The sequence below is a fragment of the Danio rerio genome, chromosome 8, assembly GCF_049306965.1.
Source record: "Danio rerio strain Tuebingen ecotype United States chromosome 8, GRCz12tu, whole genome shotgun sequence".
NCBI classification, from domain to species: domain Eukaryota; kingdom Metazoa; phylum Chordata; class Actinopteri; order Cypriniformes; family Danionidae; genus Danio; species Danio rerio.
Window position 1 is genome coordinate 14,845,001 of NC_133183.1, and position 25,000 is coordinate 14,870,000.

At 36.1% G+C, this 25,000-nt stretch overlaps 2 protein-coding genes across 10 annotated transcripts in view; both read left to right on the forward strand.

Annotated features, from left to right (window-relative positions):
- sap30bp (SAP30 binding protein) overlaps positions 1–10,040 on the forward strand; it is a 34,539-nt gene extending 24,499 nt beyond the window's left edge. The window contains exons 6-11 of one of the 2 annotated variants that reach the window (XR_012383563.1): positions 5,514–5,605; positions 5,724–5,784; positions 5,874–5,925; positions 6,024–6,082; positions 6,195–6,712; positions 7,361–7,417. Coding sequence is in view for 1 of the 2 variants with exons in the window: in NM_199565.2 (NP_955859.2) it covers positions 5,514–5,605; positions 5,724–5,784; positions 5,874–5,925; positions 6,024–6,082; positions 6,195–6,279; positions 9,262–9,440 (528 nt within the window). In the remaining variant the exon portion in view is untranslated. Of the gene's footprint in view, positions 1–5,513; positions 5,606–5,723; positions 5,785–5,873; positions 5,926–6,023; positions 6,083–6,194; positions 6,713–7,360; positions 7,418–9,261 lie in introns of those variants that run through there. The other variant, NM_199565.2, reaches the window with a different exon arrangement.
- Positions 10,041–14,705: 4,665 nt separating this feature from the next.
- Positions 14,706–25,000, forward strand: part of itgb4 (integrin, beta 4) — a 57,698-nt gene continuing 47,403 nt past the window's right edge. For 4 of the 8 annotated variants that reach the window (XM_073909161.1, XM_068222877.2, XM_005166790.6 and 1 more), the window contains exons 1-3: positions 14,706–14,880; positions 19,297–19,759; positions 23,635–23,719. In XM_073909161.1, the coding sequence (XP_073765262.1) occupies positions 23,641–23,719 (79 nt within the window). In that variant the 5' untranslated portion in view covers positions 14,706–14,880; positions 19,297–19,759; positions 23,635–23,640. 8 annotated transcript variants of the gene reach the window in all.

Sequence of the window (25,000 nt, forward strand, 5' to 3'; positions counted from 1 at the left end):
TATCTATCTATATATATATATATATATATATATATATATATATATATATATATATATATATATATATATATATATATATATATATATATAAAATATTTAAAATCTGATTTTATATATGTGTGTGTGTGTGTGTGTGTGTATAATTAAAAACGGTTCATCTTTGTTACACCTCCAAGCATACATAATTCTCCTGAAATGCTTAGTCGAAGGTCTTAAAAACACATGCAGATGATAAACTTTCATTTTATTATGGGTAAACGTAGCAGTGACTCTATAAATCAGATGTGTTCTCTTGCTCAACTTTATTTCAGACTCAACATTTCATATTTTGAGATGTGACTATTGCTGATACCCACAATGCAATATCAATGCTGAAACGATATAATGTGCAGCACTATCTGCAAGTATACTAAAAATTATAGTTTTTATTCTGTCAGAACTTGATGGTAAAATTGTTAGCCTTTGTGTGAAATGTTGTGTTCTTTTTCAAATATTTCCCAAGTGCTTTTTAATGGAGAGATGAGGGAATACTGTAAAAATTTTATTTTGGAAAGTATTTTACATTTTTTTTCAATTTGACAGAAAGGCTAATAATTTTTGGTTTTTAACTGTATGTATACAGATGTATTTTTATTATACAATATTAAGAAAATGTTTAAAGAAATGCATTAATGTACAATATTGCAATGATATAATAACAGTTGTTAAAACTTTACATTTCATTTTTACATTTCATTTAAATTTGTGAAACTCTGTAAAATTTAAAATGTTTTAAATGCTTTAAACGTCTCAAACAAATGGACATTTTTTTTTACCTTGAAAATTAAGTACAGAAAATTGAAAACAAAGTAATTTTTAAAATTAAATAAATTTTATGTTAAATTAAATGTTTTTTTTTTTTTTTGCTTTCTCTTTTTTTTCTTTTTGTGTCCCCTGCATACCAGCAGAAAAACATTCTCTCTGCTGCTGTGTTTTGGTTGGACATCTGCTCCTTGTCAACAGTCATAAAAGGGGAGATCATATGGGTTCATTGTTTTAGTTCTTGGCAGTGATCTCAGACCACGTGTTCAGGTCCTGGCTGGAAGCCTCAGGGTGTGGCACTGGGGGGTTGAGGAGGGAAGAAGTTATAGAGGGTGGCAGACTTGTAGGTGTTTGCTCCACCCGGGGGTAAGGACTGCTAGTTTCATCCTAAATCAAGATTCCTGCATACTGCCAGTGCATGTCCAGAGGTTACATTTCAGGTGAATGTTGTTCATGTTTTTACATTTTTCTTTAGTGGTATGTAATTTATTCATATTTATCTCCCCTTTTCCACACACTGCGTTTCCAATTATAACATGAAAGTCCAGTTTTGGAAACTTTCTTTCAAAAGAACTGCTCCAAAATGCTTCAGATGAAGTCGTTACAAATAAAATCAATGTTCATAGTGAAAACGTATCTCACTGAGATGTAAATTTGGCTTTGTGCTTGATTTGAGTTCATCATGGAAATAATGTTAAGTTTTTTTTTTATTTTTTTTATGTGGAGCTATCACAAGCATATCTGTGGCCAAAGCTCTTTTGAGTCCGCTGTGTTTTGTTTCTTTCAGTCTATTTTTTCTCTGTATACCTTATTGTACAGCAGTATTCTATACTAGGGCTGGGAGGTAGGGCAAAAATGCAATCTCGATTATTATTTTCCATACTGAACATTAACAATATACAGTTGAAGTCAGAATTATTAGCCCCCCTGAATTATTCGCCCCCCCAACCCCCCCGTTTAACTTTTTATTAATTAAAAAAGGTTAAAACTGCTTTATTCTTGCTGAAATAAAACAAATAAGACTTTCTCCAGAAGAAAAAACATTATCAGACATACTGTGAAAATTTCCTTGCTCTGTTAAACATCATTTGGAAATATTTAAAAAAGAAAAAAAAATTCAAAGGGGGCTAATAATTCTGCTGTGTATATTTCGATATAAGTTGTTGATGCTTGAGGATTAGAGGGGTCCATTAAATGACATAACATATTTTCCACCAATAAATTTTTCGGTGGCTGAAAATTCGATACATCTCTAATATCAACACATTTTTAGATCTCCATTGTTGCACATTTCTGCTGTTCGATCTTTATAGATCAGGGGTGCCCAATCCTTTTCTTATAACTGGCTAAAAAGCAAACTTGATTAAGGGCTGAAGTTGAATTGAAGTGGAATATACCAAACCGTATTACATTACATTTGCCATGAGCAATTTGCTCATTTATTTGCTAATATTAGGTATACTAGAATACCTTGCTTTAAAATATATTAATTAACGATGCAGTATCGTATTAACATTTCATGATCAACGTATTGTACAAAAAACAAAAAAACACAATGGAGATCACTGCTGAATATACTAGTCGTGCTTCTCCTGCCTTTGCCTTGATTTGCTTGCTGATATCTTGTGCGTTGTCCTCCATCTGTCAAATGACAGTATTTACATTTTAAAAGTTTGATTTAGTTACAACATTTAATTTTAGTTTGCTTTTTTAGCTTCTCAATTAAACAAAGAAACTAAGGGTTATGTTAAATTTGAAATGACATTCTCTGTCAAAAGCATTCGCTCCATTCAACTCCCTATCATTCTCCCTCTTTTTTCAGGTAGGATGGCCCGATGGTCAAATAGGATTGGCCCGTGGGCCCTACTTTGGGTACCTCTGATTTAGATCAATTTAGAGTAAAAACTCTAGAGCTTATCATTGTTATTTACATAAATTTTATTGTGATTTCAAGATAATATCGTTTATCGACCCAGCCCTATTCGATATACATCAGTAATATTTCTTTGGAAAGAATCGTTTTGTGTTTTAGACTTTGGTTGGCTGAAAATAATTTAGTTGATTCTAATAAACTGCATTTTAATATTCAATACATGAGCTGTAAGTGAAATGAAGTACAACTAACTCAATGTACTCAGTTAAAAATAACAACAATATTTTATGGATTATTAGCTGTTAAATGGAAGTTAACTCGCATAAATCACATAAAACATCATGGGATGTTGTGAAATGCTGGATACTACAGGCTGTAGAATGCTTGATTCGGATTGACTGATGACATTTTAATTTCTGCATTGTTTTCACAGCTATAGTAGTTCCAGACAGGTCTTGACCACATTAGTTCTATATATCAAAATTATTTCACAGCCAATGACAAAGTCAAAAAATCTAATACAAACAAAAGCCTTTAAAGGAGATGTTAGAAACTAGTCATACTCACAGCAGCAGCTTAAGAACAAAAAAACTGATAAATGCCTTTAAATACAACATCTAAACTCTATCTTTAGGTGTGGCAGCATTATTATAATTGAAATAATTGACTCTCCAGTCTATTGAATTATTAGAAAATCCGCACACTGAGAGGATGATGATAATTACACAACGTGAAGCTGATTGCCTGTCGTCAAGTATTCCTTACTTATAATCCTGTCCAGCTAAATTCTTAACAATCTCACTACTTCCTCTGTGTCCTGAGAGCTGTTGGGGCAGGTGTGTACAGGTGTGGTCTTCACACTCCAGCACAGTACAGCCTAGTACTGATAGATGGGCTGTGCTTTTCCACGTCATGATGAATATATCTCTCCCCCCTGGCTATGCCTTTATCGCTGCTCAGACATGATCCTCCTCATTCTGGCATACATCTGAGTTGGTCTTCCTGCGAACTGTCTTATTGTACATTTTGTACCAATTAACCAGGATCCACGTCTTAATCACCAACAAAGAACTTTTCAGTTTTATTTGGCTTCTTGGAATGCGAAGGGCTGAAAATGGCACTTTTCCAAGTGCTTCTTGGAGTCTGGTTGTCAAAAATCACCCTCTAGCTCTAGAAAAATCACACCAATACAAAGACTTTATTCATTCTTAGTCAGTTTCTCACAGCACTTTGAGCAAAGAGGCAGTTTTTTTTCCTCCTGTTTTGTAATGCACATTTTAAATTGAATCATGGATGCATTTAATACCAAATATGATTAGAAAAATAATTTTAACTTTCCGACATTTTGCGGACTGTAATGCAGTTTAGACAATACAATATCAGCCAGATTTTGATGCAATCTTGTCGACAAAGTGTCAAGATCATTTGCAAAAGACAATTAGCATAATTAGGTGTGTGATATTAGTATAAAAAAATCTCAGATCTTATATTCTTATATTTTTCAATATTGTTTGTGGTTTTGCGCTGGTAAAGGCCCCAGTAGGGCAGGGCGATATTGCAAAAAAATAAATAAATAACTATATCATGTTTTATATCATTCAATATTGATAATTGAATATTTTTATATTTAATACATATTTAATACATTTAGGAATATTAGGATATTTTGTTATTTAACCACTTAATTTTAATTAACCAACATTACTAAGGCAAATAGTTTTATTGGGTCAAAAATATGCATAAAAAATAACTTTTGCACAACTTGAGTAGGATAAAAAAATGTACCTAAATGACACACACAAAAAAAAAAACAGACATAATTTTGTTATTTAAGAAAAAAAGCCAACAATGGCTCGCCTATAGCAGCAAATTCTAGTTTAAGGGTGCTTTCACACCTGTAAATCGATTCAGTTGTTTCGAAACGGATTAAAATTGTTACATTGTTGCTCTTTGTTCTTGGTGCGGTTCACTTTCACACTGCAAAGTTTCTAAACGGACCAAATGAGCGAAAAACAAGTCACGTGTGAGTAAACCTTCCGCCCTACTCATAATTCTCTCTTCATATAGCCGTATGCCTATTACATATCCATAAAACACTGTGATATAACCGGACTCGGATCGTATCGCTTTCTCACTACAATTGATCCGCTCCAGAGTTCGTTTCAATCGAGCCGATACCACCTCATTCAAGCGATCTCGGAGCGATTGTTTTGCCGCGGATCGGAGCGCGATTGGTGGTTTCACATATGCCAAACGAACCGCGCTAACTGGGCAAACGAGACAGGTTCCGAAACAAAAGTCTAGGTGTGAAAGCACCCTAATTGTTTGATAATTGGCGCCAGTTTATCATGAAGTGACTCATTCTTTGTTAGATGGAAATGGTGCTTGTTCAAAAATGGTTTATGCAATATTCCAGTTTAATTCGCAGCTTCAGATGGAAACATGACTACTTGTAAATAATTTTATACACTTCACATATGAACAGAAAATAAGACAGGACAATGATTCAGGAGGTTTCTGCTCTGATATCCGCTGAACATTGTGGGTTGTTTTTGAATCGGGACTGGCAAAAGAACATTGACTTTTTTTTCATCCAAAGCTATTCCCTTAAAACCAAATTTACAAAACCATACGGAAAAGTTTAAAGCCCATCTGGATGGCATGTTTGGAGAGAACATCCCGTAATATTTAAGAATTAGGTCAGTAGGTGGGGAGTGTTTGATCTTTTGACTACACTATGAAAGAAATCTGGTCATGCATTTTGGGAAGTGAACGTCTTTGTAGAAGCTCAAAATGTTTCAGATCCTATTTACACCTCTTGTCTGTTTTGTGTTTGTAGGAAAAGATCTTTAAACTTTACGAGCGGAAGCTTCAGGGAGACTTCGATACAAACAGCCATATTCAGAAGAAGAAAGAGTTTCGCAATCCCAGGTCTGAAGATAACAAGTGTTAATGACCCACAATGCACCAGACGTAACCTGAAACGCATTACCTTTTTTATTGTTTAATTAGTTTGCCACCTTACCATGTGTTTTTTGTATGTTTATAGTATTTATGAGAAGCTGATCCAGTTCTGTGACATTGATGAACTTGGAACCAATTATCCAAAAGTAGGTGTAATGCTTGCTTGCCTGTTAAAACCAGATGACTGCATTTTACTATGTTTTGATAGATGAGCTTTGTGTTTAATTCTTTACAGGATATGTTTGACCCCCATGGCTGGTCAGAGGATTCATATTATGAAGCACTGGGTGTGTTTTGCTTGAATTCGGTTTTGATATTTCCTCTCGTATGGTATGGGTTGAATTGACTACATCTGTTAACTCCTTCTATGTTTTCTTTTCTACAGCCAAAGCTCAGAAAGTAGAGATGGACAAACTTGAAAAGGCTAAAAAGGAAAAGACTAAGGTTAGAGTTTCTCACTTAACTTTAAAATAATATTATGGGGTTGTTTGTACTGTAAGGATCGCAACCTATTTGGTTTACTCTTTAAAATTGTTTTTAACCCTTGTGTCTGTAGATCGAGTTTGTGACGGGCACTAAAAAAGGCACCACTACTAACGCTGCAGCTTTGGCCACAAACACAACAGCCACCTCATCTACAGGTACAATTCAAGATGCAAGTTGAAAGTGAAGAAACTAAATGAAGTAAAACATAAATGTTAAAACAGGCTGTTATTATGAAAGTGATGTTTTTATATTAGGGTATGTGCAGACTTTTAATTTTCAGTAAGCCAGCCCAATCACTTCTGGTGAACTGTATGCCATTACAAAATCGTTGCATTTAAGGTGTGTTTTCTTTAAAATCAATGATCTTCACTGCCTGATTGATATACGATATAAAGTGGGTCTTAGATTGTACAAGAAGCACAGCATTAAATCCCATTGTTCTGTGCCAAGTCTTTAAAATATGAAAATCTATTTTACCACAGTATTATCAATGGAGTTTCTATGCTAGCCTGCTGCTACTGACGGCACTTGCATTTAAACAGCTTTTCATCTCGTTTTATGCTTGAACAACTTAATGAATGCTTAAGGGCCTACTCACACTATGCCATCCGTACCGTGCCCAGGCTTGTTTCCCGGATCGTTTGAGAAGTGTGAGTGCGCTGAATCGGGCTCAAGCACGGTTCACTTGGCCGGCTGTGGCCCGGTTGGAAGAGGTGTGCCTGAGCGCGGTTCACTTGGGCTTTGGCACGGTACGCTTGTGTGTGAGTGCAAAACGCGCCAAAGCCCGAAACTGAAAGCGAGACGTGACTTTTAAGGGGCTGTTTCATATGGATTTATTAATCATTCTTACTGTTCAGTGAACGCAAACTGCCGTCGTTTATTAAAGACGAGAACTCCTCACAGCACGACAGCTGCGCACCTTCAGCAGACCTCCTCATTCCTGCAGCACGAGGGCTTTATGATTGTTTATGAGCGCCAAAAGTGGCAGATCTGTTCGGCGAAATATCTGACTGCGTGTCACCGCATAACAAACAACTGAAACGATATAACTAGAGAAATCTCCACTGTGCTGCTGAGTGAGAGAGTGCTTCTCACTGAACAGCGCAGCAGCGATGACGTAAGCGTGCCGAGGCCCGTTTGTGGTGTGAGTGCGGGCCGTCGGGGGAGACGGGAGGGGGGACAAGCGTGCTTTGGCCAGGTTCGAGGCAACTGTACCTAGTGTGAGTACGGCCTAAGTCTGTTTTCTGATTAAGTTTGAATTACATTACAACATCGACGCTGTAAAAAGGAACCGAATAAAATTGAAAATATTCACATTAACCATTCACCAGAAGTTTATCTGTGGGTGAAAAAACACTAGCTGTGCATTTATCCTATTGCTTTTGAGTACCTGAAATATAAAATTGAACAAATATATTTGTTACAACAAATGTTATTTATGAAAAATGACAATGAAAGTGATCAATCTAGTTTATCTAAAAAAAATAACATTACTCAAAATAATTAGATAAATGTATGGATGGATGGGTTAGTAGATAGATAAAAAAAGATGGATGGATATAATGATTAATAGATGGACAAAACTGCATAGATGGACAGTTAAAGTAAGTGGATAGACAGACAGACAGATAGACAGATACAACTATCGAGGACAATATAGACAATACAAAAAAATATACAAACCAAAGGTATTTACACATGTTTGTTCTTATATATAATTTATATTAGATACATATACACAACCTGACAAAAGTCTTGTCATCGATTCCAGTTGTAAGAGCAAAAAATGATAGTTTGACTTCTAGTTGATCATTTGGAAAAGTGGAAGAAGGCAGATTTTTCAGATGAATCATCTGTTGAACTGCATCCCAATCATCACAAATACTGCAGAAGACCTATTGGAACCCGCATGGGCACAAGATTCTCACAGAAATCAGTCAAGTTTGGTGAAGGAAAAAAAAATCATGTTTTGGGCTTACATTATATATGGGGACATGCGAGAGATCTACAAAGTGAATGTCAACATCAACAGCCTGAGGTATCAAGGCATTTGTGCAGCCCATCACATTACAAACCACAGGAGAGGGCAAATTCTTCAGCAGGATAGCGCTCCTTCTCATACATTAACCTCCTCATCAAAGTTCTTGAAAGCAAAGAAGGTCAAGGTGTTCAAGATTGTCCAGCCCAGTCACCAGGTATGAAGATTATTGAGCATGTCTGGGGTAAGAGGGAGAAGGCATTGAAGATGAATTCAAAGAATCTTGATGATCTCTGGGAGTCCTGTAAGAACGCTTTCTTTGCTAGTCCAGATGACTTTATTAAAAAGTTATTCGAGTCATCCAAGCTCATAGGAGTCAAGCACAATATTCATTCTTTTTCTACTGCACCATGACTTTATATTTTATACTGTACATTATTTATGTTAAGTGACAAGGCTTTTGTCTAAGCAAAGTCAGACCTTACTGTCCTAATTAAATAATAATAATCAAGGCATGATCATATTTTATTAAAATAAGCATAATCCAGAAGCCTTTGCCTTTCATATAAGCCACTTCCGATACCAAATTATCTACAAGAAATCAAGTTATTATTTGCTGTTCCTAAAACTTGGATAGTCGACAACACTTTTGACAGGTAGTGTATACATGCATGTGCACATTCATGCGTTTTCAATATTTTGATCACATAAAGTGTGAGCATGGGGATGTACAAGTATTTCAAAACCACCTCAAGTGTGAAAAACAGTGTTTGTGCCTTTATCCAGTATTGACAAATTAATCTGTAGTTATATTTACACTTTTTTTTGTCAGCTTTTACACTGAAAAATATTGCCATGATCCATTTTTTTACTTGAATCAAACGAACTTTTCTAGTCATTTCAAATTACATCATTCAAACCAACTAAAAATATTAAGGTAAACTTTGTATAACTTAAAAAAATGTAGTTGAAATATTTAATAAAAAACGTTTAATTAACACACAAATATTTGTTACCCAGACATTTGTCATTTATTGTAAGAAAAAATATAGTTTGAGCTAATTCTGAACGCATGTTAAACTGGTTGGTTAGTTATACTGCAAATAAACCTAGCTTTACTGCTTCAGTTGAATTAAGCCTCATTTTGGTGTTCCGGCAGATGCTCAGAAGAGGAAGAGCAAGTGGGATTCAGCAGTTCCAGTGACGCTGGCACAGCCCGCCCTCCTCACCACAACTGCCACCCTGCCCGGAGTCGTGTCTGTGACCACAACAGCCAGCGGCACCAAGACCACCGTCATCTCCGCTGTAGGCACCATTCACAAAAAAGCCAAGCAGTGATGCTGACAAGTCAGAAAAAGGGGGATTCAAGTCAGGTTGCCAGATTGATATTAACAGATCCTGCTGTTGTTTTACTTCAGAAACAAACATCAGTCAACTGGAGTAGAAGATGTTTCTCATTTTCAGAAGGAGAAAATTGTGGATGTTTCTTCATAATGGCATAACAGTATCACACATTTCTGTTCAGCTTTGATGGTATGATTTAAAAGTCATGGTTGACTTTTTCATAAACTTTTCAAGTCAAAAATATGAAAAAGAAAAATTTAAAACCTGCAATAATTAGTATAATCAGTCTATTTTTTTTTCATTCTAGTAATAAATTGTTGTTTAATAGGCAGTAAGTCAGGTTTTCTTGCTTTTTCTGTGTTTTGGAGTATCATATTGTGACAATTACTCTTCAGGGCTGACTGACTGACTGTATTATTGCGTTCATTGTTAGACAAAAAGGTATCTTATAATTTGTTTTTTCTCTTTGATTTTTGTTTTTATTTCATTTTAGCAATACAGGTAGGCATTTTTTAACCTTGTACATATTACAATAACTGTGGCTTCTCTGTAGCTCAGCAGTGTAAAAATAAATGGTTTTGTATAACTGAAAAATTGCTTTAATCATTCTGCTTTGTGTTTATTTGAAATCTGAAAGGATCTGCAGCTGGGATGTAGAGATGGCTGTAGGATGTGATGTCATGTAGTGTTTTGGAAGATCAGGGTCGATTGCTGATGAGGAGTTTGTTTTGGGGTTCAGAAATTGGAGAGTTGTGTGCTTTTACCACCCACTTGGAATGTTATCACTCAATTAAATGGGCGTTATCAACTGATAGATATGGACCAGTAGTGGCCTTCTGCACCTATTGGTAGAATCAGAAGGCTGTTATCATCCATTCATTCATTTTCTTGTCAGCTTAGTCTCTTATTAATCCGGGGTCGCCACAGCGGATTGAACTGCCAACTTATCCAGCACATTTTTACGCAGCGGATGCCCTTCCAGCCATAACCCATCTCTGGGAAACATTCATACACACACTCATACACTACGGACAATTTAGCCTACCCAATTCACCTGTACCGCACGTCTTTGGACTGTGGGGGAAACCAGAGCACCCGGAGGAAACCCACGCGAACGCAGGGAGAACATGCAAACTCCACACAGAAACGCCAACTAAGCCGAGGATCGAACCAGCGACCTTCTTGCTGTGAGGCAACAGCACTACCTACTACCACTGCTTCGACTGTTATCATCCATCCACATGATTAATTGGCTATACTAGTAGAGAAGACTCCAGATCTGTTTTTACATTACTGTGATGGTTTGGTTGAGGGGTAGACGTTAATAAAGTACAATTAATGGGAAACTTAATAAATCGTATAAATAATTCTCATGGTTAATCAGCTATACTAATAGAGGAGACTCCAGATCCAGATCTGTTTTTCATTACTGTAACAGTTGGGGTAGGGTAAGACATCAATAAAATACAATTAATAGGAAATGTATTAAATAATATAAATATTTCTCGTTAACTTATGGCCACAGCTGTATGGGATCTATAACTGATTAACCATGTGAATAGATGATAGCAGCCTTCTGAGTCTACTAATATGCGCAGAAAGCCCCAACAGGTCCATATCTATCAGCTGATAAACACTGATAAGGCCCATCCAATTGAGTGGTAACATTCAAAAAGCTGCTTTTAGATCTGTGATTTATATCCACCTGCAGTCTTATTCAAGCTGAACCTGAGCCATTTGGTCTGGTTAAAAATGAGATGAAGCTCTGGCATATTCCTGGTGGTCATAGTGGAGTCAATTTTTAACCTTGTTTGAAAAGAAGCCTCTAATGCTCTTCAAGGACCAAATTCTTTAAATGAATATACAGTAAAATTATGATATTGGGAATTCATATTTAAAATTTTTAAAAGTCAGTTGATACACATCATTTTTAGTTTGGATATGTTTTATGTTTTTTAAAAGGATGCTGTTATGTTGCATTTTATTTAATCAAAAATGTTTTAATTTTTAAAAATTGTAGATCAAAATAAACCTTATTAATATCATTTATTTCATGTAAATTAACAGTTAAAAATTTGATAAAATTCAAAAAAAAATTTGTAACATTTTATTATAATTAGTCATTCGTTTTACCTGAACAATAAAAGGTGCTGTTCAAAATAATTGTTCTGCTAGATATTTTTGTTAAAACGCAAACACATTTTTTAGGGATGTTTTGATACATGTGTACTAGTATAAATGCGTATAAATTGTAAATTAATGCATAGAAGGGGTTGGTGCAAATATTTAGAATTTATTTAATAGGATTTATAAGTAAAAACAACCAAGCGATATTAAATAATATTATAAAATTATATATATATATATATATATATATATATATATATATATATATATATACATATATATATACATATATATATATATATATATATATATATATATATACATATATATATACATACATATATATATATACATATATATATATATATATACATATATATATACATACATATATATATATACATATATATATATATATATATATATATATATATATATATATATATATATATATATATATATATATATACATATATATAGATATGTACATATTTATAGATATGTACATATATATATAGATATGTACATATATATATATACATATATATAGATATGTATATATATATGTATATATATCATATATATATATATATTGGTAATATTTTCAGCCTGATCTCTCGAGGCTTTAGCTCCCATAGACTTCCATTCATACGCACGCGAACGCCTCAGACCGGAAACGTGGGGTCAGGCGTCAGGTTTCGCAGAGTGAACTCTGACCTGTGGAATCGCATCACTTTACTGCGTGAGACCAATCGAGGATCAAAACATGACATCTCTACAGAAATTTAAAACATGGGGCAATCGCTCGCTTTATAAATGTCTAATCATCTTGTTTACTCCCGCCCCTTTTCGCAGCGCCGCACGGCAGAATTTCGAACACACAAACTCTAGTGTGACCACAGCTTAATTCTTACGAGTTCAGTCATATGAAATTGTACTATTTAAAAAGAACCGTGGCACCCAACCCCGCCCCTAAACCCAACCGTCATTGAGTCAACCGTCATACTAAGTTGTACCAATTAATATGAATTAGCCACTAAATCAAAAAGTTGTAAATAGCTATGAATATTGTCCAGTGATTTATTACTATAATGCAAAGAATTTTTTTCAGTGTTCGTTTATAAATTTACCCTATTCTGTGGCTCAACCAACTTTAGGTTAAATTATTTAAATGATCTTTAAATGCAGTTAATTACAGAACATTCTAAAATATTCATTCATTCATTTTCTTTTTGGCTTGGTCCCTTTATTACCAGGGGACCCACAGCGAAATGATAAAGGATTTGTTTTACGCAGCGGATGCCCTTCCAGCCACAACCCAACACTGGGAAACACCTATACACTCTTGCATTCACACACACAATTTAGTTTATTCAACTCACCTATAGCGCATGTCTTTGGAATGGGGGAAACAGGAGCACCCAAAGGAAATCCACATGAACACAGGGAGAACATGCAAACTCCACACAGTAACGCCAACTGTCCCAGCCGGGGCTCGAACTAGCAACCTTCTTGCTATGAGGCAATCGTGCTATCCACTGCACCACCGTGATGCCTCATTCTAAAATATAATCAAGTTTATTTGTTTACGCCTTTTCTCATCTCGCATCTTATGGTCCCAAGAGGTCATTTTGATTAAATGCAAGGCTTTGTGGTGACCACAGAGGGTGTTTTTAAATATATATTATTATTTTTTGACTTATGCCTGACCGCATAACACAGTGAACTCTCAGTAGTGAATTTGAGTTAGTATTGTGTGATTGCAGCATGTGCTGATTCAGACTGAAGACACACCCTGTACAGGCCCTGACTCCACTCATCACCACCAAGCCTTACTCATGCACTGCACATAATTATAATGTTGCTACCAAGCATTTAAACACTCACAGTGATTCAGTGTTTAAACCAGAACTTGACCATACTTTTTTACCTTCTTGTGTTACTCTTTTTTAAAAACTAGTAATTCATTTCTGCCCAATGTAGCAGTCATGCAAACTTTGATTTACAATTTGTTTATTTTTTAAGATTTGTTTGGTTTGCAAAATCCTGTTATTGCTGTATTTTTAAGTACTATTTACTTTATTTTTTAGTCTTGTGCTGAAATTAATTCATAATATTAAAATGTACATTTTTTTTCAGTCTTCCAATTTTTGGATTCTTTTTGAACTTTTATAAGACATTTTTTTCTAGTGGTATAAATGCACATCAATGAAGTGGTAAGGTCAGTGTAAATGTTTGAAGAAATGTTTTTTTATAAATAATAATTAAATATCTAAAAACATGAGCTGCAAATAAATGAGCCACAAATTTATGAAGAATTAATAAACACAAATTAGAATAAAACACAAGCTGGATTTAACTGAATAATACAAATTGGATTCAAATAATTGTGTGGGGGAATGTCAGTAAATAAACTGCAGGCAGTAGAAAAAATAAAGGTTTACTTAAAAGGAAACTTAAAAGAAATTAAATATGATCCAAATAATAGAGACCCATTTGTAACTTTTTTTTGGTGTCACTTTATTTTGATGGCCCCTTTAACGAATTATAAGTATAGATTGGTTGGGGTTAGGGTTAGTGTAAGTTGATGTACTTGTAAAGTTTCTTATAGTCGGTGAAATGTCTGTTGAAAGAGCAAAATCAACAGATAATAAGTCTACTAAAACTCAAATGAGAAACAATTGGCATGTAGTTGCAATGCAACTTTTAGTCAACAAAATGTGCAATAGGGACTATCAACATAAAGTGGATAAATCGTATAGCCTATATAGATGCAATACAAGTTCGGATGCCAGTTCCTTGGACAAATATGGTCATATTCGCGGTCCTTGCCATCAAAATAGGCTAATTAAAACCTGCCTTCGAGGACGTACTGGGCTTTTCTAAAGATTGTGATACTACGTAATGGGATAATATTACTTTTTGGTGGGTCTAGTGGTCTGAATTTGAGTGCAGTCTCTATTTTTTTTAAAAGCTACTTTATGCTCCGCTTAACGGATCTAGCTAGCCATTTTCTTTCTTCCAGCTTGATTACAAATAACAAAAGCAAGTAATAAATTCTGAGGGAATCTTTTATCATGTAAATGATGGAGCCGTTCGCCTCACAAAAGAGCACTTGCCAAAAAAACGTGCGTAATGCAGTCCTGGGAGTTTGCGAGTAGAAGGAAAATGTGAATTTCAAAATGCATGAATGTTTGTGAGTTTGATTATACGTAACTTTTGAGCGGACACGGAGGGCGCCTGATGCCCACAGATGTTTTGCAAGAGTTTCTGACGGTCTGACTGGTCGAGGCGGCGGAGTGAAGAGGTAAGTTAAACTTACTTCAGTCTGTGCAAAATAATGTTTGTGTTAAATGTTGGACGTGGTTGAAATCCCTTTGCAGGAGTTGTGTGCTTCATGGGTTGTCGGATTTGTCAAGCGAAATGCCAGAGAGAGCTGTTTTGAGCACTGATGGGGAAACAACATTTGTTGTGTTTGTGTAAATATGTAGATATAATATGCTGTGGTTTCAAGCGTTGAACTACACATGCTAAGAAAGATTACTGTGGTTATCACAATTTACCGTTGTTTCACACCTGAAGATGTTGCTAAGAAAGTGGTGTCACTGTCGTCAGCAATAAGAAGTAATGTAATCAAATGTAATGTTTTCAAAGCTTCCTTCATTTCATGTGTTTTATAATTAAAATATATCATTTAATTTTTAACTCAGAAATATAAAAGTTACAGAACTAGCAAGTGAACAATAATCTATTGAAAAAAATAGATAGATAGATAGATAGATAGATAGATAGATAGATAGATAGATAGATATTTATGTATGTATGTTTGTATATGATATTTCTTTTATTGCTGGATTTCTTTTATTGCTGGATTTCTTTTATTGCTGGATTGCGATTAATCCAGGGTTGCCACAGCGGAATGAACCACCAACTTATCCAGAAAATGTTTTACACAGTGGACACACCCATACTCTCTTGCATTCACACCCACATATACACTACAGACAATTTAGCTTATTCTATTCACCTGTATGTATGTCTTTGGACTAGAGAAAACCAGAGCACCCAGAGGAAACTCGTGCAAACACACCAGGAGAACATGCAAACTCCAAACAGAAATGCCAACTAAACCAGCTGTGGCTCAAACCAGCAACCTTCTTGCTGTGAGGCGATTGTGCTACCCACTGCGCCACCGTGACGGCCCATAAATATTATAGTCTATTTAAAAATATCTCCCATAAAAGTGTGTGCATGCACCATTTTTTACCTTTATCTATACCTTGTTTTGTACACGTCATGGGAGGTGCCTCCAGCAAGTTCCATATTATAATTGGAGTCACACAAGTACTAAACCGTAACTGGCAACTGGTTACCAGATTTTTTTCTCCATACTACTTTTGGTGGAGAAGGGAAATCCTGACAGGGATTTTTTGGACTGCTAAGGAGGAAAACAGTATTTGTTTTGGAAAGCATGCCCAGAATTGGCAGACCATACAGTAATAAGATATAATCGTTGTTCCAAGAGCAAAAATATAGTTTAACAACTTGGTGAATTTGCTCATTTAATGTACAGTTTGATCTTTATTGTCCTTTTCAGCTTATTCATTTGTCTTCATGCCTAACTCATCTAATCTCATCTGATTGTAAGTTGGATGTTCTCTTAAAGCCAAAATAAACATTTTGTATGTACATTGATATAGAAAAAGATCCAACGGAAACATTTAAGCATGTGAGGAAATGCACTTGGAACTTTTTCTGATGTCCGGCAGTCAGGAATGGCAAGAACAGTGGCTAAGGTTTTCCACAGGTCGTCCCTGAGGGACAGCTGAACCACACACATCCCTTTCTAAAGTTTCACTGAGTGCCAGGCAGCCTGATTGTTACTTGGGAAGGACACACCTTGTTTCTGACTCATTGTGTGTTTAGTTTTATGCATCTGCCCTGCGGGAATGTGGTTCCCATGATTTTTCGTTGCCATGGGGATTTTGTGTGCTTGTACTGAGTGTTTTTGCCCTGTGAATTTTTGAAAGCATTATTTACAATGACTTGGAGTAAAAACCTGCTTAATGTATGCATATATGTACAAATGTAGTTTCATTGGTCTGTCTGTCTGTCTGTCTGTCTGCAGTATCTGTCTATTCACCCATCCACCTGTCTGTCTGTCCGTTTGTCCATCCATCAATCTACAGTTTCTATCTGTCTTTCCACCTATCTATCCATCCACCTGTCTGTCCGTCCGTCCTTCCATCCATCCATCCATCCATCCATCCATCCATCCATCCATCCATTCATCCATCCATCCATCCATCCATCCATCCATCCATCTATCTATCCATCAACAGTATCTTTGTCTATCCACCTATCCATCCGTCTGTCCGTCCATCTGTCTGTCTGTCTATCCATCCATCCATCCATCCATCCATCCATCCATCCATCCATCCATCCATCCAAAGTATCTTTGTCGATCCACCTATCCATCCATCCATCCGTCCCTCCGTCCGTCTATCCATCCGTCATTCTATCTATCTATCTATCTATCTATCTATCTATCTATCTATCTATCTATCTATCTATCTATCTATCTATCTATCTATCTATCTATCTGTCTGTCTGTCTGTCTGTCTGTCTGTCTGTCTGTCTGTCTGTCTGTCTGTCTGTCTGTCTGTCTGTCTGTCTGTCTGTCTGTATATCTATCGATCCATCCATCCATCCATCCATCCACAGTATCTTTGTCTATCCACCTATCCATCTGTCCGCCCATCTGTCCGTCCGTCCATCCATCCCTTTATCTGTCTGTCCGTCCGTCCGTCCATCCATGTCTGTCTGTCTGTCTGTCTGTCTGTCTGTCTGTCTGTCTGTCTATCTATCTATCTATCTATCTATCCATCCATTCATATACCCATCCATCCTTTTGTCTGTCTGTTGTTCTTGATCTCTCTGCCTATCATTTTCTGTCTGTCTGTCTGTCTGTCTGTCTGTCTGTCTGTCTATCTATCTATCTATCTATCTGTCCATCTACCTATTCATATACCCGTCCATCCATCCGTTTGTCTATCTATCTATCTATCTATCTATCTATCTATCTATCTATCTATCTATCTATCTATCTATCTATCTATCTATCTATCTATCTATCTATCTATCTATCTATCTATCCATCCATCCATCCATCCATCCATCCATCCATCCATCCATCCATCCATCCATCCATCCATCCATCCATCCATCCATCCATCCATCCATCTATCTATCTATCTATCTATCTATCTATCTATCTATCTATCTACCTATCATCTATCTATCTATATATCTATCTATATATCTATCTTTCTATTTATTCATATACCCATCCATCCATCCGTTTGTTTGTCTGTCTGTCTGTCTGTCTGTCTGTTGTTCTTGATCTCTCTGCCTATCATTTTCACTCTGTCTGTCTGTCTGTCTGTCTGTCTGTCTGTATGTCTGTCTATCTATCTATCTATCTATCTATCTATCTTCTATCTATCTATCTATCTATCTGTCTGTCTGTCTGTCTGTCTGTCTGTATATCTATCTATCCTATCTATCTATCTATCTATCTATCTATCTATCTATCTATCTATCTATCTATCTATCTATCTATCTATCTATCTATCTATCTATCTATCTATCTGTCTGTCTGTCTGTCTGTCTGTCTGTCTGTCTGTCTGTCTGTCTGTCTGTCTGTCTGTCTGTCTGTCTGTCTGTCTGTCTGTCTGTCTGTCTGTCTGTCTGTCTGTCTGTCTGTCTGTCTATCTATCTATCTATTCATATACCCATCCATCCATCCATCCATCCATCCGTCTGTCTGTCTGTCTGTCTGTCTGTCTGTCCGTCCGTCCGTCCATCCGTCTGTCTGTCTGTCTATCTATCCATCTATCCATCTATCCATATACCCATCCATCCATCCATCCATCTGTTTGTCTGTTGTTTTTGATCTCTGCCTATCATTTTTTGCCTGTGAGTTGTTCTGTCTGTCTGTCTGTCATTTTGTAAATCATGCCCAGAATTGGCAGACAATACAATAATAAGATAATTTTTGTTCTGTGTGTCCATTCTTCTGTCCATTCTTTCTGTTGTTCTTTATCTGTCTGTCTGTGTCATTGTGTGTCTTTTATCTGTCATTTTGTTCAGTTGTTGTTAATATTATTCTGTTTCTCTATCTCTCTCTCTCTCTCTTTCTCCCTCTCTAAGCTGATCTGGATAAGGTCACTGACCTGCTCAACTCATAAATGGAGGTCAATCTCAAAAATGTTGCTTTGTTCCTGCTTCACAGGACTGCATGTTTTCACTACACTCTCTCTCCTTCTTTCCCCATCTGAATCACTTTATCTCTCGCTTCCTCTCTTGCCGTCTCACTTTCTCGAATTAAGGACACATTTTTGTGTGTCCGTGACATTTAAAAGACTTCAAAGGCAATGCTTTATGCAAGCTGCACAGTTCACTCAGCCTGTCCAATTGTTGGTCATGCACATTTTAATACTGACTTGGTTGCTTTCAAAGCTATCCACATTGTCTTAAAGTGTGACAAAGCACGTGTTTGTGTGTGTACCTGTGCATGCATGTGCAGAAACGAGTGCGGCAATGATTCTTTGTACCCTGCAGGCAATATATCTGCCTGCCACTCCCTGTGCAAGGGCAGCTTAGGGCAGGGTTTCTTCACTCGTTCCCTCTTTCTCTCAGTCTGTTTTCCTCTCTCCGTCAGGGAGGAGCTTTGGTCTGTCATTCTCAAGTCCACACAGGTGAGAGTGCTGCTGAAGGAATGTGTGCTGAGCGAATGTGCAAAGGACAGAGGGAAAGGTGGAGCGACCTCGTTACCTCACGAAGCTAGGAAAAGAAAGGAAGGGTGTTGACTGCAAACCCACCTGAACAACTTGAGCAAGAGAGGAGGGACCAGACACACATTCACACTTAAACACGAGTCGTATGTGGGGGAAATATTCAGTCCATTTTGCACAGCGAGCTAGGAAGGGGGCTTTTTTAATTCTCTTGCAAGCAATAAAAGTTTGTCCGTGGCTTGGATTTGTAAAGACGCAGGTGGAAAACCAGCTCTGTTCCCCTCTTCTGTTAATAATTGGACAAGGAGAGAATTAAGGATTTTGTTTTTAGAGAATTTTTGCTGTTTCTCTGGACTCTGGGACTTGGATTGGGAAAGAACAACCTAAGAGGTTTGTGAGATCAGCAATCTTTTTGTAAAGCTTCACAGTCATGCATGCGTTTTGTTTGGCTCTCTTTTTTCTGTCTCTACTTCCTCTTTTTTTATTTGCCTGCTTGACTTTTTATGTTTGCTGATGTTTGTGGCTGTTGAAATGAACTTTAATGTTTTGAATCAGTTTGTTTGCTAACTTCTGTTTAGTTTTTTTGCGGGTTATTTGTCCTTTCTGTTATTGTTTTCATATTAAAGTGTTCCCATTAAATCCTTAAGAGGGTTTGAGAGGGAAAGATGGGGTTTGGCTGTCGGTTATTTCACGTTTTCCAATGAAAGAGTATAAAATGTGTTATTAAAACAGTAAAAAATGTGTTATCAGCAAGAATTCTACCTTTAAATGAAGTGTGACCCAGTGAAAAACTGCAAAAATGTGGTGCAGTTTATACATTTAGCTTAAACAAATACTAATTTGCTGCTTATTAATTGTAAAGTATGTTTAGGTATTGAGTAGGATTGGGGTTGTAGAATAAGATCATGCTTTATAAGTATTAACAAACAGCCAATATATTAATAATAGGCTGAAAATAATCCAGTTATAAGTGGAAATTGGTACTTAATGTCTTACCGTTCATTGTAATTCAATGTCATTTCAAGATTGATTGTAAAGTTACAATGCTATTGCAACTGCACATTTCTTTCAGAAATATTGTGTTTGTTCGATATGTTGATGCTATTATAATGCCTTTATTGTTGATTAATATATATAATTACATGTATTTGCTAGTTTTCGAGGTAGGATGATAAGATCATGCTTTATAAGTATTAATAAACAGCCAATGTCCTAATAACAGGCTGATAATAAAGCCAGTAGCTAGGAAGGGATTTTTTTACTTGAAGTCTTCATTGTAATGTAGTGTCATTTCATGATTGATTGAAAAGTTATTACACAACTGCAGCTGGATATTTCATTCAGGATTACTCTCTATATATGTTGCTTCTGTTTGATTTGTTGATGATATTATAATGCTTTTATTATTTACAAACATTTATAATAACTTGTATTTGCTTGTTTTTGAGGTGAGATTATGGAGGTAGAATAACATCATGATTTAAAACTATTAATAAACAGCCAATATATTAACAATAGGCTGATAATAATCCCATTTAGAGTGGAAATTGGTATACTTAATGTCTGCTCATTGTAATTCAACGTCATTTCACGATTTATTGGAAAGTTATCATGCTATTGCAAGTGAACAATTCTTTCAGCATTACTCTGTATATATTGTGTCTGTTTGATTTGTTGAGGATATTACAATGCCTTTATTATTGATTAACATTTATAATAACTTGTGTTTGCTTTGTTGAGAAATAAGAAAGATTGTAAAATTGGCATCAAACAGATTGCAATGCAAACAGCGTAATGTGTGTTTCATGTTTTATAGCTTCAATGATTCATTTGTTTGATGAAAATATTTATGTGATTTATCTGGTCTTTTGTGAGGTCAGCACAGCCCAGATCAGGTTCACCATAGCATGCTAAGGTCTGTTTAGGTCTCAGGTGCAGTGATGTTTTTTATGAGATTTTCTGAGTTTTCTCTCTGCCTGATGTGAAATTCCAGAGATGTTGGTCAGAATATGAACTTAGAGTAGAAATATGTGAATGTAAAATTGATGGATGTGCCAACAACAGGTTTAGAACATCCTGTTTTTGGGGTAAATTTAAAGATTTGTAAAAATAGTGGGAGATTATTCCAGTATTTCAACATAACGTATTCAATTCAATTAATGTTTATTGCTATTGGGCTTTTACAATGTAGATTGTGTCAAAGCAGCTTAACATAGATGTTCTAGCAAATTAAAACTGTCAGTCCTGTTTTCAGAGTTGAAGTTCAGTTTACTTCCATTCAGTGTGGTTTTAATTTCACTGCTGAAAGTCCAAACACTAAAGAGCAAATCAAACCAGAATATTTTCGTATAAACATTAAAAAGAGTGGATTTGATGAGACCTTATCCATGACTTGTATGTAAAATCCTTATTTCATTTGTGACTTTCTTACTACCTGAGTATTGATGAACATAAAAGATGTTTTTGCAAGTCTAAAATCAGCCCCAGCTGCTAATATATTCAACACATTCCAGTGGAATCTATACTGAAAAGTTTCACGAAAGCAAACACATGGGATTCATTATTTATGAATTATACAATGTTTGTTAATGACATAGAACACTTAAAAAATATATTATTTCAGAAGTAGGTTTTTGCACTGATGCCATAGAACAGTGTTTCTCAACCACGTTTCTAAAAGCTGACCCGCCCTGCATATTTTGGATGTCTCGCCCATCATTTTCTGTCACACCCATCATAGGTCTTTCAGTCTCTGTTAATGAGCCATGGAAAATGTGCAGAGCCGGTGGTCCTCCAGAAACGTGGTTGAGAAACACAGCCATAAAATGGTTCTCCAAAGATCTCTTCAGTGAACTGTCTCACAAAAACCTATTTTTTCTTAGTTTGAAAACTAGAAAAGAACTTTAAAAAAAACAATAGACCAATAGAGCCTTTTTTTTTGTCTTTTTGTCTAAGAAACGTTATTTTTTAAAATAAACCCATTTCTACCACAGTATGTCAATGCTAATTAGACTTTAATGAGCAAAAACAACAAGCCTACAGACCTTACAATAAGCAGATGGTGGTAATCTACTAACAACTGCCACAAACTGTTAGTAAATTACTCTCAGACATTCAAAAAAAACTTTTTTTCCAACAAATTCCATCAAGAAGCAATGCAAATGCTAACAATTCTAATGCTAAACCTTAATAAACCTTGTTGCAAGGTTATTTAAATGCTCTCCTCTTACAAATTTTGCATCTGGCAAGGAAATAAATGGGTTTATAATATATATATTCAAAAATAAATGTAATCACAAATCTTTCACTTCACATATCACATATTCATTGACAATGACAGCAGTTGTGTTAGCACTGTGAGTAACACTTTTTTCAAACTTAAGTTAACGCTGAACAAAACTTAATTGACCAGAACTTAATTAACTCTTAAAATCAGCATTCACTAATGCAATCCAATGCAAAAAGTAGATTTTTTAACACCTGTTAATGCACTGTGAACTGACATGAACAGTTTGCTGTCTTTCAGTTTGCTGTGAACAGTTATTTCATGTCAGCTTATGTATTAACCAATGTTAACAAATACCTGCTATGGAAAATAAAAATATAAGTGTTAACATTCAATGACCAAATTTTAAAGTCAGACTTTCCACTGTCTTTCTGTTCTCTGGATTCCCTGTCCATCTGTAGAGGATATGATAGGAATTCCTGAGGAATCATTGGTCTGTTTCTGCTCTGGTCTGTCAAGAGTTCAGATTTATAGGGGGTGAAATGGGCTCAGCTTTCATTTGATGTTTTGAGGGAGAAAAGAATCGAGTGAAAAAGCGAAAGAAGGTGATATCGGGCAGGTGGATCAGATTTCAGCTGCTGTTTTTGTGATTTACGTGCCAGTGTAACAGCTGAGGTGCGTGCTATTCTACTATTTAAACTGTGAAAACTCGTCTAAAGTAGTTTCGATCTACTAGAACTCACAAAATCAACATAGTAAAAGCGCTATTGATGTAAAGATGGATTGAAATGAACATTAGATTTAATGTCTGAAAGTCTAATTGGCTTCACGAAAATGTTTTGCAAATTAAAAGTGAATGTCCGCAGCAAAGTGTTTGTTAATGATAAGGTTTCAGCTGAATATTTTATGGTGTTTATTAAAGCACATGTCTAGCGTGCCTTGAATCACTCATTTGTGTTCAGCTATGGCGTGTGTCTCTGTATATGTGTGACATCTGTTGGCCATGTTTGACTTATGTGATCTCGCTCTTGTGTTTCAGACTGAAATGGGAGGATGGGCGATACGTCTGGCTGTGGGGATCTTCCTTCTCTTGCTTGCTGCGACAGACAGTCGTGCTGATGAAGGTGGGAACATCAGCTCTCAAGCCCCTTAAACCTCAAATCATAGTTACAGACAGTTTGACTTGGAAGCTGTGCCAGCTTCGTTTAAAAAACAGCAGATTACTCTATGCTAACTATAATCAGAGATATTAATGATTGTGATGGTATTTGTATATAAAAAAAATCGAAGTAAATCGGCACACTGCCACCTTGGCTCTCAAAAAAAAATTTTAATGTCAATATCACAACGTTTCGACTGACATGGTCTTCATCAGGTTCACCTGATGAAGACCATGTCAGTCGAAACGTTGTGATATTGACATTAAAAAATTTTTTTGAGAGCTAAAGTGGCAGTACATTTCTGTTTTTTGCATGGTATTTGTATATAACATTACATATCAGATCCGGTTGCTCCCATAGTCCAAAGACATGTGATATAAGTGAATTGGATGAACTAAATTGGCCGCAGTGTATGGGTGTGTGTGTAAATGCAAGAGTGTATAAGTGTTTCCCAGTACTGGGTTGCTGCTGGAAGGGCATCCGCTGCGTAAAACATATACCGGAATAGTTGGCGGTTCATTCTGCTGTGGTGACTGCTGATAAATAGGGACTAAACTGAAGGAAAATAAATGCATGGATAACATATCAGAATTCAGGTCTGTATTGTTGCACAAATCACCCTGAATTTGAAATAAAAGCCAATAGTTGATAGTCCACAAACCATAATTGTAATTGCAAGGAAAGACCACAGCTGATAATTAGTAAGAATATTGACAGCCAATCAGAATCCATCCTGATTTGACAAGCTCTAACATTTAAAGGGACAGACAACTTAGATGTGGCAAAATTGTAATAGATGAAACGGGTACTGTATTAAAGGTCCCCTGAAGTGCTTTGAAATGTGCATTTTTTTATTTCATGTTTGATGTAATCTCGTGGCGCAGTAGGTAGTGCTGTCGCCTCTCAGCAAGAAGGTCGCTGGTTCGAGCCTCAGCTGGGTCAGTTGGCGTTTCTGTGTGGAGTTTGCATGTTCTCCCTGCGCTCGCGTGGGTTTCCTCGTGTTGCTCCGGTTTCCCCTACAGTCCAAAGACATGCGGTACAGGTGAATTGGGTTGGCTAAATTGTCTGTAGTGTATGAGTGTGAATGAGGATGTATGGATGTTTCCTAGAGATGGGTTGCGGCTGGAAGGGCATCCGCTGTGTAAAAACGTGCTGGATATGTGGTTATTCCGCTGTGGCGACCCAGGATTAATAAAGGGACTAAGCCAAAAAGAAAATGAATGAATGATTGAATGATGTAATCGC